General features: G+C 42.3%; 1 protein-coding gene across 3 annotated transcripts in view; it reads right to left on the reverse strand.

The window, feature by feature from the left end:
• Tgfb2 (transforming growth factor beta 2) overlaps window positions 1-15,010 on the reverse strand; it is an 84,576-nt gene that overhangs the window by 25,153 nt on the left and 44,413 nt on the right. For all 3 annotated transcript variants that reach the window (XM_015483638.2, XM_015483637.2, XM_048809350.1), the window contains one exon: window positions 6,581-6,744. In XM_015483638.2, the coding sequence (XP_015339124.1) occupies window positions 6,581-6,744 (164 nt within the window). The remainder of the gene's footprint in view (window positions 1-6,580; window positions 6,745-15,010) is intronic.

Consider the following 15,010-nt stretch of genomic DNA (forward strand, 5'->3'; position numbering starts at 1 on the left):
GTTGTTTACTTATTTGCTCCATAAACTTCAATTCACCCTTTCATCCTCAAATCTGAAAATCCATTTAGTATACAGTTTGAGGCCAAAAAAATAAATAGATATAAATGACTTAGGATTTAGCCACTGTTTTATATCCTTGCAACCAGCCTCCTCTAGCACTGAGATTACCTTGCGTTGGAAAAGCTGGTTATTTTCAAATGTAATTTAAACAAGGATTTAAATGCCACATTTGAAAGAAAGAGGTCAGAGAAAGCAGGAGGAGATTTTGTTTTACTCTCATTTGTCAAAGTTCTGATCGAGTGATCAGAAGACAAGGGAGTTCCCTTGCCAAGCTTATGGTGGTGCTGAAGCTGGGTGACCTACTTCTCTATAAAAATGAATAGTGCCAGAGATTTTGAAGGCCACAGTCAAGAAATCCAGGTTTTTTTGTAAACCCACTGAGATTGTTTCATCTCAGCACATTTGTCTTCCACTGAGGAACAGCCACCCACCAGCAGAGTGTCTTCTATTAAGCTGTCTGGTGCCAACATTTGTGGCCCCATAACAGCCTCACATGAGAAGGTGACATTTTGCTAGCTCTTTCTCTTGATGCAGTATGACATATGAACTCAGTACACCACTATGCTTCCTCAGGGAGTTATTTTTGCATAATTTTATTCAGCCGTCTGGAATTCATAAGCTAATCTTAAAAATGACCTGGTAACTGATTTTCACTGATATGTCAATCAAAGACTTTCCCCTGGAGGAATGGCAGGTACAGAAGTCAAATCTAAGATGGTGACATGGAAGGAAAACATATGTTGGGTACCCACTTTCTACCTGGCAAACGTACACCTTGTTTCATCTCACTCTCACAATAAATGGAAAGTGAATCAGGAATCCCTCAGAAAACTTAGGTCATATTTCCCATGACATTGAACACCACACCAGCCTGCTTCATAAAGGGTGAGTAGGGAATACAGAGGTAGCCACCAAATCCCAAAGGTAGCAAACACACTGAAGCACAATGAAGATAGTCCTAACATAATACTATGCACTCTAATTAACCAAACCCACTTCTCTATCTAATCTATTCAAATATCCCTGCAATATCATATTGTTGGGCTCAAAAGAATCTTGATTCAGATCAATGGCTCAGCCTCTTTGAATTATGGTCAAAATGGCAAATTAACCCCAAGTCTCATAACTCCCCTATGATTTGGATACAGTTTGAGTATGTCCCCCAGGGATTCATGTATTGGGAGCTTGGACCCCACTGTGGCAGTGTTGAGAAGCAGTGGAAGTTTTATGAGGCAAACTTTAAGAGGGAGATGGCCAGACTGACCTAGGATTGGCAGCTTCCACCTTGTAAAGCAGACTCGTGAGCCTCCATGGAAGCCACACAGAAACACCCTGAGACAGAAGAGAGAATGAGGGTCCCTGCGGAGTCCAGCCTTCCTGCCATCCAGGAGAAGCTCCAAGCATATGAGAAAAGTCATCAATGATCCTTCAAACCAGCCATCTGGATGCCACCAAGTAGCCCCAGTTAAAGTCACATGGAACTAAAGAATATATCAGCCAAGCCCTGACCAAATTTTTTGACTCATAAACTAATTATGAAATGAAATAAAGTGGGTATTATTTGAGACCATACAATTTTTGGATATATTTTTTTTAATTTAGCAAATACATAACCAAACAGTGATATGAATCCTACTATCCTGGAGGTGGTAAGGTAATTGAAAATAGGTGTGGAAAGGGTATGGTTTGGTGAGAGGAAACTAGAAATGCCTCAGAGTTCTAAGTCCTCTCAGATCAGCAGATCTAAGCATAGGTATTATTAGATGGCCCCAACGAATTCTTTAGGGACACAATTCTTTAGGGACACAAATTACTGGCTTAGACAAGCCAATAATTTCTCCAGGCCTGATTTCTTCACTGTACGGTGGAGAATTCATCACACTCCAAGGTAGCAGATGTCCTTGCTCACCATACAAGTGATATTCAACTTGAAAAAGATTTGCCTTTATATTTTCCCTCTATCTTATAACTCCAGTCATGATTTTAATCATAAATATAGAGGCAACTTAATCAAAGAAAGATGTGTTCGAATTTCCAGATGGGCTAAGCAGTACTGACTGTGGGTTTGAAACCACTCCCAGAGAACTGGAGATTTATCTGAGCATATTTCAATAAAGGCTGCCTTTGTTATAAAGCTTTAAAAACACAGCAAGAAGCCAGGCTCAGCGGTGCACGTCTGTAATCCCAGTGACTCAGGAGGCTGAGGCACAAGGATTGTAAGTTCAAAGCCAGTCTCAGCCACTTAATGAAGCCCTAAGCAACTTAGCAAGATCCTGACTCAAAATAAAAATAACAAAAAGGGCTGGGGATGTGGCTCAGTGGTTAAGTGCCCCTGGGTTTAATCCCCCAATATAAGAAAAAAAAAGAAAAAACCTAAAAAAAACCCAGCAAGGATACTTTCTATCTGGAAAAAGTTGATTTTTCTCTCCTCTTTGCCTACATCTATGAAAGGGCTTTATCCCTCTCATAGTTCCTACATTATTGGTATACATTTGAAGCCATATCCGGATCATAGAAGTATATGCTAATTAGGATTCATTAACATGATAGAGGTTACACCAAGTAGGACAGTAAGATTTTATTTTACTACCTTTCTGACAGACTGTTTTATAAAGAGGAGAAGGTTGTAAAAACCTTGAATTCCCAAGTTTTTTAAGTTTTATCCAAGCTCAGTGTAATTTCATCAAAATCTCAGGTCCCCAAATCTCCCAGATAGGAAGAACCAATAGACCTCCATAGCCTGGGACCAGACAACCCTGAGCTCACTCTCAGAGGTGCTACTTTAGGATATCAAGCTAATATTATGACTCTAAAAAGAGTACCAGGAAATATTGTATGGGGCAGAATGACCCCCCCAAATTTGGGATAGGTCTTCAATCTCCCAATGCTCTCCAAATGAGAATGGAAAGATGCAGTTCTAAAGGAGAGAAGGATCACATCTAAATCACCAAGAGAGCTTGTTGAAACCGCATCTGTCTGTCCAGAAGCAATTGTCCTTTTTCTTCCCAGAAAGAACTGTGGGTAGTCCTCATAAAAGACACACTTGATGAGGAAGTACCTGTGCTCACATGTATGCTCACACACAGTTGCATACATGGGAAACTGTGAAATCAATCATCTAAGAAATCCTAATAAATCACTCATACAACTATCTCAGCACCCTAAGAATTGATTCACAGTCTCCCTAACTTCCTCTAGGGAGTAGAATGTCAACTATATGTCAGGTAATATAGTAATCAAAGGACATCTAGAAACTTTAGAGACTTTGTTCTTCTGAACAGTCAAGCTTTCCAAATAGTTGGAGATCTGCCCATTTAAGCACCAAGCCATTTTTTTTCCAAAGTAATATTTCAGCAATTCTGGATATAAACCTTCCTAAAATTTATTGCCTGTGTTCAATTTTCCTGAATATAATTTAGCCTCACCTTCATAATTCAAGGCTGTAATCACAGGCATCAATTTCTGTCCTGGGACTACAAAAGGGAGTTAGTTTATTACTAAAGGTTGCAAAGACCTCTAGATGACAGCTGGAGGCAAGTGGAAAGTTGGTAAACAACAATCCAAAAGTGGGACTCCAAATAAAAAAGCCAGAAGCAGAAGTCAGAAACTAGGTAGGGAGCCAAGGAGATAAAATAGAGGTTAACTATCAACAGTAGAAGATTTAGCAAAATTGTCCACAACAGGCATTGCTTCCATGACTTGATTTCCTGAGTTAGTTTGCAACTGGCAAAATCTCAGCTCTAAAGGATCATCTCTGTGGCTGTCAGGGTATCTTCCTCTGCTTTCCTTTCTTCCGTGCTTCTAACTTCTTGTGGTCCTACAGACCATCCACCTGGTCAGAAGTGGATAAAGGGCTCAGCTGCCTTCCTGATAACTCAGCTGTACGAGGGCTTTGTTGTGGTCAAGAACCTCTCTAACTCATTTCCTGGACATCAGCTATTTTCAGGAGGTGATATTGCTGCAAGGTGAGTTCCAGACAGATCAGAAGGTTCGATTCTTTCTTAATTTTCTGCTGGAGCTGTCTCCTACAGGTGTTCTGTGACAGTGACCATCATGCCCTTGCCTCTTAGAACTAAAAACTTCCATATTGGGTTGTAACCTTTCCAAGAACTAAAAACTTCCATCTTGGGCTGTACCCTTTCCAACTGAGAGACTCAAATCCACGTGGGTCTGGTTGCCTGTGACATGGAGAAGTTACTATTGCAAAAATCTCTCAGAAGGGGACACATCTACTAAGAACTCACCAAACTCCTGTAATTTTACCAGCCTCATTGGATGCATCCCTTCTTAGAGCCAGGATAGCCTCTGGGAGGAAGGGAAGTCATCAGCAAACCTTCTGGCAGAGACCACTCATCAGAGCAAAGGCCAAGATATCAAAGAATAACAGTGATTTAGCAGTTTATGTTGCAGGCAACAAGAACTAAGAGACCCTGCCTTCGATTTACTGAAGCCACATACCTGAAACAGCATCAAAGAGAATAATCCATAATACAGTCATCAGCCCAGACAGAAACTGAGAGTTTTAATTGAAAAAAGAAGGGAAAAAAGGAGACACAGGAGATGTTCTCATGTTTGTTTGTTTGTTTGAATCACCTTGCAATTTATCTGGCTACCCTTAATCTGGCTTCTTTTCACAGGAACCATCTTTGCTTCCTCTTCCAAACATCACTCCACCCTCTGGCCTAGTTTTCCTTATTTTTCTTCTCTTCTGGCTCTTATTGAGGGAAAGAGGAAGGGAAAGATTGTCTATGAACAGCATAGTTACGTGGTGAGGAACAGGAGGGCTTTGGAAGCCAGAGATGGAATGGGATCCCAGACCTGCCACTCCCTAGCCATGTGACCCTGGCCCAATTACTTCATTTCTCTGTGACTCAGTGCCTCTGTCAAGTAGAGAAAGGACAGAGTTGTAGAAAGAACCCCTGGTAGCACTAACTCCACAAGACAGTTGTCAGTGTCGTCTGACACACTTCTAAACACACACAAGTACACCCTGACACTGCGCTGGGTAGTAGAAGCCCAGGGCCTGGCCATCTGTCACACCTCACAGTGCTCTCTCAGAAGACACATCAAGATTTAAAAATCCCTGAGCAGAAGTTCTTGAAGACCCATTTTAATAAAGTAAGAATTACTTTTCATGAGCATGCATATCAACTAGTACTTGAAAACTGTTTTAAAACATTCAACTTGTTCCTGAGATCTCATTTACAACATTGATGTAGGGTAATTCCCATTTTCATAATAAATATAAGGGGAATTCTTAGCTTCATTATCCAAATTTCCAAATAACTGAATGCACACACGACTGTCAATTCCTTCACCTTCTTCAAATAAGCCTACTTTTTAACCATACTGTCACACATACCTGCTCCTTGACCTTGGGGATTCCAGATTTGGGCTCTTAATTCTCTTTAGTCTCCCTCTCATATTCTGCCTGGAGGGTAGCAGCTTTCTCTCCTCATCTCCAGACCCTGAGCACCATGTGCCAGGTACCCTAAATAAACCTGTGTCATTTGGGTACTGATTATATAGCTCAGTAGTAGAGCACTTGCCTAGTATATAGGAGGCCCTGGATTTGGTCCCTAGTACAAGCCTTTCCTGCCAAGAATGACCACCCCTCATCCTGTTTTAATATATCTGAAGATTCTTCTGGAGGTCTCACACAAACGTCAGCTCCCTGGTGGACCTCCAGGGCATATACTATGTACGTGACATCATGCTGTAATTTAACTGTCTGTTGAGTTGGGCTTCATTGTGCATAAGAATCATCTGGGGATTCTCCTTAAAATGTGGATTCTGATTCAATAACTCTGGGGTGGGTGTGGGATTCTACACTTCTCATAGCTCCAAGGTGATGCGGAAGCTACTGTCTTGTAGACACCACCTACATAACGGGCTTTGAAGAACAGGCCTGTGACCTCAAGATCTAGACCCGTGGTCATCATCTTTTGACACAGCTGCCCCGCCAACTCTACTAGGAAGATGAGAGGAGATGAAATTATGGAGAACAGAGGGGCTTGGGGGAGGAGAGAGGATTGAAGAGTGTGGGTAGAATTAGAGGTAAAAAAGGAAACTGAATGAAATTAGTAAACAGATGAGGAAGTAAAGAAGAAAAGGAGTGAAAAATACAATAGGTTGGAAGGAAAGAGGAAAATAAGAGACAGACGCAGCATGAGAAGCAGAAGGTCGGCTGACTTCTTCCTCGGGATGGAATCTAGCTTTAGTATCTGATGGCCCAGATGAGGGGTTTGGCTCTTGGACTAAAGCATCCCAAAGGTGGGACTGAAGTAGTGTGAATGCCACTAAACTAGTGTGCACAGAGATTGATACTGCACTCTGGGGCCCTTCCTGAGCGATTAGGACCAAGCTATCATTCTCACAGTAATAATAAAGAAGGCTCTATATCACAACCGCCATGTATAGTAGAGTTTATGCCAGCTAAGAAAATCTAAGAGAGTAGAAAGTCTTTTATCTGCAAATCTCAAACTAGTTACCCTTGAAAATGACCCAAACAGAAGTTTACCTGATAGAGTTCAATCCGTTGTTCAGGCACTCTGGCTTTGGGGTTCTGCAAACGAAAGACTCTGAACTCTGCTTTCACCAAATTGGAAGCATTCTTCTCCAAGGTTGACACATCAAACCGGACAATTCTGAAGTAGGGTCTGTAGAAAGTGGGCGGGATGGCATCTGTAAAGAGTTAGGGCAATCATTAAATGATAAAACCCACTCTGCTCTCGGAAAAGACTGTGGTGTGGGACAGTCCCCTGCCCCCAAACCATAAGGGAAAAATCTACAGAATGATTCTAGTGGTCAATTTACTACCACTAACAATTTAACCAGAACGAAAAGTAAAATAAACATGTGCACTTGGTTACAGGAGTAGCAGATTAATAGAGATTAACAAACTACTTCCAACTACATTGGAGGGCGTGCAGCTAACCCTGTCCTTTGAAGGTTCACGGAGTGGTGGAAAATCCTAGATGGTTATGAACTGGACCAAGTTCATGACAGTTGATGCCTGGAGAGAGCTGTCGGCCTTGCATACACTTTAATCAGATGTGCCAAGAAAATAGCAAGCAGTTCGCCCATGTATTTTTTTTCCTTGAAAGTTTGGCATCCAAATAGTCTACTTTTATCCAGGCCCATGTATTTCATCTTTTTTGGCTACAATAGTTTGGTTTTTCACACACGTATGACCAAGTTATGGTGAGGAAATATAAATAAACAGAACCATATTAGCAAGCTGGCTATACCAAATCCAGTCTTAAAATTCTTCATTATTTATAATTCTGTTGATGAAAGGTAATCCTAGTTAATAATAAGAATTAGCACAAATTCCCTCCGTCTGAACTATGCAAAAGAGTTGCAGAGAGTGCACAATTATTTCAAGCTCATGGGTTGCTTAGAGTTTTGCTGTTATTTTTTTAAATAATCTGCCATTGCCTTTAAATATACAACTGAGGCTATACCAGGACCAAAAAAAAAAAAAAAACAGGTCAACTCTATCCCCAAGCTTTCATATACAGCACTCATTTATTGAGTACCAACACTGGACCTACCACTTGACAAATATGTTTCTACCATCTTCTTCCCAAATGGGCAAATCTAGCTTCCCTATGCCAGAGGACTCCATCCAATCTGGTAGCTCCATTTCTTTCTACCCTTTCTTCCATTAGGTAGCTTCATGACAAAATGATCATTCACAGTTGTTTGTTTCTTTACAAGCAAAATTTTTATTACTTCTGCATCATGTTTGTTTATCTTGCTTTCCCCTGAGAAATTTTAAGAATCTTAAGGGCATAGACTTTATTTGCCAGATCTTTCTTTTTTCCCACATATTCAGGACAGTGCTCTGCAAACATGAAGTTCACCAAAGAGCTCCAGTTTGCATAGTTGGTCACCAATGAGAGTCTTGAAGGACACAGGCATCTGGCTATTGGCAATGCTAACTTATTAAATAAACAAGCCTTCTTGTGGAGCTTAAAATAGAAATGAACACCTTTCATGATTTCTTGGGAAATCCATGCCCTGACAATTATGCTTTAAAAAAAAAAAAAAAAGCCAAGAACACACGAACATTTCCTCATCTTAAGAGCTCTAGATTTTCCCCCTTGTGGCAGTTTCCCCTCATCTTTTCCCCCATATACTTGACAATCTCTGGATTCAAGTTCCCAGAGAAGAAATGAATTTCAAACCATGCTGTGCTCGATGCTGGTTCGTAAAACCACTGTGTGAACTGAGGCTTTGTAGCTAGTGAACCAGAAGTTGCAGAAACAAACAAACAAACAAACAAAAAAACCCAAAAAATCCAAAGCATCCAGATTTCAGAGAAAAGAAAGTATTCATGCAGACACAGCGATGAGCCACTGCAGCCATTGCCACTGCGGAATAGGTGGTGGGCAGTTTCAGGTGGGCAGAAATTGGTATTAACAGAAGGTTTTTGGAGCCCCCTAGCATAGCAGTCTGAAAAGGTACTGCAGAAAAGAAAGAAATCTGCTTCTCCCCTAGAATATGCCCACCCCAGTGACGGGAGAGGCTGGTCCTATCCTAACCAGCTCAACCCAAAACAGGCTGGACGCCCGGACAGAGAAGGCTGGGCAGAACTGGGGCCAGGCCCTCTGGCTTTGCACACCCTCTTGGCCAGAACCTTCTGCAGGCCGAGTGGCTGTATTCATCTTCACTTATCCTCAGCATTAGACAGCAGAAGTTTCAAACATCCTTTGAAAGAGCATCCTGGAAGAGCAAGGCTAATTTAGCGTGCTTCCTGTTGTTAGCAAGAGTAAACATCTCGTTCATTTTCTTCTCTTTCTGTGGATCCCCCACAGGCCTGTTCTACTTCCCCCAAACACCCATCTTTCACACCCGCCTGCCTCAATCTTATCCTTCTATCAAGTTTGTAAATAAGTGCTCTTGAGATTTATTTTTATTCTCTTTTGTGTTTATTAAACTTTGAGCAATTTTTTCCCCTTTGTGGTCTTCTGTCCATATACAACTCTTCCTTTTTATGGCTGCCTTAGACCATGAGGTCAATTTTGTTTCTTCTTCTTCTAAGCAAATCATCCAATGATCCTGTCCTAAGCTTTTGAAGCTCTGAAGGGGCGTCTGCAAATATTTACAGGAGTAGCTTGATGGTTGAGTATGGTTGTTCTGTTCTGCTCCTTCCACATGAGCAAACAGCCCTCCACCTCTCGGCTTCTCAGAACCATTTAAGCAGTTTATATTTCAACTGCCGAACAATACAAACCTGCATCTGGGGTGTTTTTATAAATGGAAGCAGTTAATGCACAAAGTGAAAGGACAGCTGAGCATCCCCCACTAGCAACCCCACATGAAAGCAACCAAGCCGGGAGGAAGCAGCCGCCTTATCCATTCCCTGCGCCAGCACACAAGGCCACAATGAAAACTGCTGACCAAAGAACTCCCATTCCCAAGGGACAGTCCCAGCTGTCCCCTGCTGTCGCTTTCTCTAGGTCACAGGTCCCTGCTTGGCTGATGGACTTGACCAACTTGCCAAAGGTCTCATTTGGAATAAAAAAAAAAAATTGATTTTTATATTCTTTTTTTTTTTTTTTTTTTTTTTTGCTATGAATTACTCTGTCCTTATCTGTGACCCTGCCTAACTTCAAAAATGCTTTTGGATGCTGGGTGCAGGCAAACCGAAAGAGGCCCCTCTACAACCAGTCAGGAGGAGCAGGCGCATGCCTTTAGGGTGCCAGAGCAGCAGGGTAGGTGTTTGATGGTTAGTGCAGCCCCGACCCGCCCACTTTGTCTTGGAGGGATGGAGCTTTTTCCTCTGCCTCCTCCAAGAACTCATTCCCCGCTCTGGAATGGGAGTTCTCTCTAATGTCCTCTGTAATTCCAATCCCGGTTCTGATTCCACTGCCAGGTGGTCAGGTACTTGTGCCTGACCTTTGCCAACTTACCCACACTCACATCCTGGCCCACTTCTTCCTCCCAAATTTTGACCCACTTTTTTAGTTCAATCAAACTGATTTTCCTTCAACCCTTTGGTTTCATTCCAGCAGGCCGATTCTGTTCCTCCTCTCATGCTTTCCCATGTGCCTTCCTCTCAGGGAAAATCTTGCACATAGAAGATTCTAGAAGATTCTACATCAAGTGAGTAGTGTCCCCCTCACCTCAAACCTGGCCACATTCAATGCTTGATAAATCAAATTTGAGACAATGAGAAATGTAAAAAGGATAAAATACATAATAATAATAACAAGGAAATCTAACCAGTCATTAATTTCCAAAGTAATAATATACAGAAAACCTAAATATAGAACTTAATCACAAACTTTATAGACATGATATATATGCTGACTTGTGTCTGTTTCAAATAATTTACTAACTTATTTGTTTTTCCCTATTGAAGCACCTTTGGCTCCAGAATTTTCACTTATAGTTTTTTTTGGTTCTCTACAGCTCAGGGCTGGCTTCATGGGCACGTGACCGGAGAAGAGACACAGGATTCCCATGCTCAGCTCCACATATAAGTTCAATGGTCTGTGGTCACCATCTTGAAATCCTTAATTTTATTTCTGAATTAATGCTTTGCAACTGAAGTTTTTAGGGAACTAAGGAGCACTATAGTGGCTTAGAGACCCAGTTTTCATGCTGATCCACCTCCGGGCATTCTGTATCCTAGTCTTTAGTGTCTGTTGTCTCCGGCCTTTCCTGGCCACCCAGTGACCACTGCCATCCTCTGCCCCCCAGGGAGATCAGGGGGCACAAAATCCATGCCACTTCAAGGAAGGGCATGTTGGTAGTTGTTCCCATGAAGCAGGCAGAGCCTTAGGGTGTTCAATGGGCATCTCAGTAGGAGCATGCTGCTCCCTGACTCTTAATCTAAGCACCAAGCACATCCCAGTGCACAGTTTGCAAATCCCATGAGTAGGAGTTGCATTCTCTTTGGAAAGGGAGATGTCTGTCTTCATGAAGCATCAGGCTGATAACTGGTGTCAGGAGAGACCCAACTGCTGGTGGGCTGGACACTCCAATTTTGGGGACAGGCCCCAAGTTCTTGTGAGAAGTATTTTCATGCCCAAGGGAGCACAATAGCAAATAGCCCGTTTAAAAAAAAAATGGATGGAAGGAAGGAAGGAAGGAAGGAAGGAAGGAAGGAAGGAAGGAAGGAAAGGGAGAGGGAGGGAAGAAAAGCAACAACAGGTTGAGAGAGAGACCATGGAACAAAGCAAAAGTATATACATATTCTAGAATCTCCAATAGCATTCTTCTCACTTTTTGAACAAAAGGCTTCACATTCTCATGTTGAAGAAAGGTCCTGTAAATTTTGAACCCAAGCCTGCTGCAGCCACACAGAGTTAGAAGATCTTAATACAACAAAGGATCTTTAAGACTATCTCAATTCTGACCCCAAATCAACCAGTGCTTGATAGTTATGTGACAACAGGGACATCACCTGGCTTTTCTCAACCTGTTTGTTCATCTGTATTTTGAGTAGTAGGTATTGAATCATACTGTTAGGATTATACAGGCAAACAGGTTGAAATGTGGAGTGCTGAGTCTAGCCAAAGTTTCCACTAGGACCCTTCCTGTCCCTCTCCCCACTCTGCAGCAAAGTTGCCAAGTGGTCACTGGAGCTTCTGTAAATGCCCCCAGGAGAGACAGCTCTCTTACTGCCTGATAGACTTAATTAGAAGAGCAAAGAATGAGCAGAAGCAACTGAGTGTCCTGGGCGGCATATAAATGACTTGGGGTACTCTTAATTTCTCTCCCCTGCATGGAGAGGAATTAGTCACCAAAAGTATCACACCTCCCCAGCTCCACACTGTCCTTTAGTATCCCACCTGTTTTACTGAAAGCCTTATCCATCCATAAGGGGCAACAAGAGGTTCCCATCTTCCCAGCAAACATCTCTGCTGGGATGCAATTCCACCTTCACTGCAATGCCCATATTAGGACTACTTTTTTAAAAAAAACAATAAAGTGAAGAAAGGTCTTATAACATCACCCATATGGGATGGGCTCGGTCAGAGAATGTAGATGTGGTGCCTTCAAGAACTATCCCAAGACTGTTCAGAGGTCAGTCCTAAGGCAGGGCAATGCTTCAATCATACGCCTATCCTTTATTCCCTCTCTGGTTGGTTATACCATTAATTGGCAGGAAAATAAAAGGGCGGGACACATTGAAATGCTTAGGTCAATGATCTGTGAGCATTTGCTGTCTTTGCTAAGGCAGTGGTTGTCAGAGTGAGGTTCCTCACCCACAGCATTGGCCTCACCCAGGAAGATTTGATGAAAAAAAATCATCCAGGAGAGGGGGATGCAACATTTTACTGAGAACCACTGTGATAAAAGATACTGGTTGACTCCTGACTGGTGAAACTAGTGCTAGGTAAATATCAAAAGCAGATTAGAAGAGTCCAAGAGGTAAGAAGAAAGTGACCTTAAGGTCTAACAACAGCTTTCTCAAAGTCAGCATTAACCAGAATCTCCAAGGGAAATTTGGAACTGATCTTGGTGTATCTGGGGAGTTTCTGAGCTAAGCCAGATAGGTCAATAGTTCAGAAGATGTGCGTATGAAAGGGATTGTTATTGGCGTAGAGGTTTTGTGTACCTTCCTGCCTGGTGCATTCACTGTCCATGTGATCTTCAAATCTAAGCAAGTCTCACCCCTAGGAGAAAAGCTGCAAGAGTCTTACAACACAGTGCAGGTTCCTGTGGATTAGAGTGGACATAGGAATCTTATGTAACAGTATTTCACAAAGAGTGGGGATGGTGTTCTGCAGTTTAGCAAACTCCTTGGGAGGTTCTTAGGTACCCTAAAAAATGAGAAGAAAGAAGGACAAAGGCATCTAAACTTTTGATCTGGTGTAACACAAAAGAAAATAAAACATAAGAAAGAGAAAAGAGGAAGCTTCAGACATCCAAGAGCCCTGAAGCTCACACTGCAGAAAAGCAGGATTCCTCTGGATTTGCATAGCAGTCTGCCTTGCCTGCACACTTCAGTAGAGGGGGGACTTTGAAAAGACTGATGCCTGGATTGGAATCCACAGAGTCTGGTTAATTGAATTAGGGTGGGCTTTTCTAAGTTCCTCAAGTGATTCTAACATCCAGCCAGGACTGAGAACACCCCCCACTGAAAAGAGATGGTAATGCTTGGCCTGGAGAAGAGAGGGTTTAGGGGCATAGAATCCATTAGGGATTTCAAAAATCTTGGCTTGCACATGGAAAAGTCTAACTTTTTGTAGGTTCAAGGAATCATATTTAGTCTCAATGTTGAAAGAAATAGCTAATAATTTAGCAGTGTTAAAAAAATGGAACTGTCTTTCAAGGTAGTGAGCTTCACCCCACTGGAGTAACTCACATACTCGCAAGATGTACCTTTCCCTAAAGTTACAATTGCATTTCTTAAATCTAGTGGGAGTTTGAGCTAGATGGCTTTCCACCTCAGTTTCAGCTCCACTATCACATCATTATCATTTTGATGCTCTCCAAAAATTGGTTTTTGTCCTCTAAATCCCATTGTTAGATAACAGTTCACTCACCACCTGCATCAGAATCACGTGGGAAACGTATTAATATCCAAGACCTACTAGGTGAATATCATGTGATTCTTTTTCACACTCAAGTTTGAGAACTTCTGCCCTAGACAATGATAGTCTGACCCCAATGAACTTAGCCAGGCTTCTCTTCCAGTCATCCAGTATCATGAACTCATTAGGGATGAATAAAGTATGTCCATTCCACCATTCCCATCATCAAATGTATTGGCCTGATCTCAGGGCAGACTTGGAATCCTACCTCAAGACCTCCTTCCCATTATATAATAGCTTTATATCTTTCATTTCTGCAAAGATATTTGAAATTCCATTTCAAAGATAAAGAAATTAAGAATGAGGAAAATGAAATCATTTTGGCTAAGGTCAAGATGAGTTGGGCTTCACCATCAATAGCCCATGGTTTTTCACTGGAATCTCCTGCCTTTTCTATGAAGGAACCCCCTGAGTGGAAGGCATGAATGGATTCTAGGCAGAAACACCAACGCACACACTGATGCATGGTTACAAAAAAAGGACACAAAGCTCCTGCTCCTCAACTTGAGATCATCTTGACCTTGCAATGCAACACAAGACCCTCCTGGTATTGTCACTGATACTCCTTAACACAACGGCCCTGGTTTGAAAGCTAGAAGTGCTCCACTATGTGAATGTTCCCCCACAAGACATATTTTGCTAAGACCACGATTGCCCCGTATCTTTCAGACCTTCACACATTTGTGCCCCAGTAGCATCCCCTGGCTGTCTTGCCCAAGCCCCTCGAATGAAAAGAACAAACTCCCCATTCCTGTTTCCAGAAACGACTGCTTTCCAAGCAGCTCAGCAGTGATTGGTGCGGACTTTTGACACGCTTAATGAGTGTGTTGGCCCCGCATTCCTGACATCCCCAGCTTTGAGGCAAGTAGTTTGGGGTTCATTAGACATCCCCCAGAGTGCAGCAAGACAAGCAACCCACCAAATGGTTGGAGGGCAGTAAACGAGCTACTATTTGTGTGTGCACAGACACGGCCAGTAAGAAACCAAGACAATTGTGTTTTGGGGTTTTTCTGAAATTTGTCTTGGCACACTGGATATGGATTTTATTTCACTACCACATCCCAAACACTGCTGACATTCAAGTCACAGCAATTTAACACAAAATGACTGAGAAATAAACAGCGCATCGGCAGTGGTTTCTGATTTTGTCTCCGGCCATCCCACCTATTAAATGTAACAAGGCACCAGAGCATCTGCGATTTAAAGTGGGAGTCTCCAAGAGGGGGATGGTGTCAAACTTGACATGCTTCTGGCAACCGTGAGCCTAATTGTGTCAGCATCAGCTTTTGTGACTTGGCCTTCATCGAGCTGCTATCTGAGACTGTGCGTACTGTCAGCATGAGTGTTTGGGCCCCTTCTTACATGGTGCAAAAAAAGTAAAATAACAGTGGTTC

The sequence above is a fragment of the Marmota marmota genome, unplaced genomic scaffold (assembly GCF_001458135.2).
Source record: "Marmota marmota marmota unplaced genomic scaffold, marMar, whole genome shotgun sequence".
NCBI classification, from domain to species: Eukaryota; Metazoa; Chordata; class Mammalia; order Rodentia; family Sciuridae; genus Marmota; species Marmota marmota.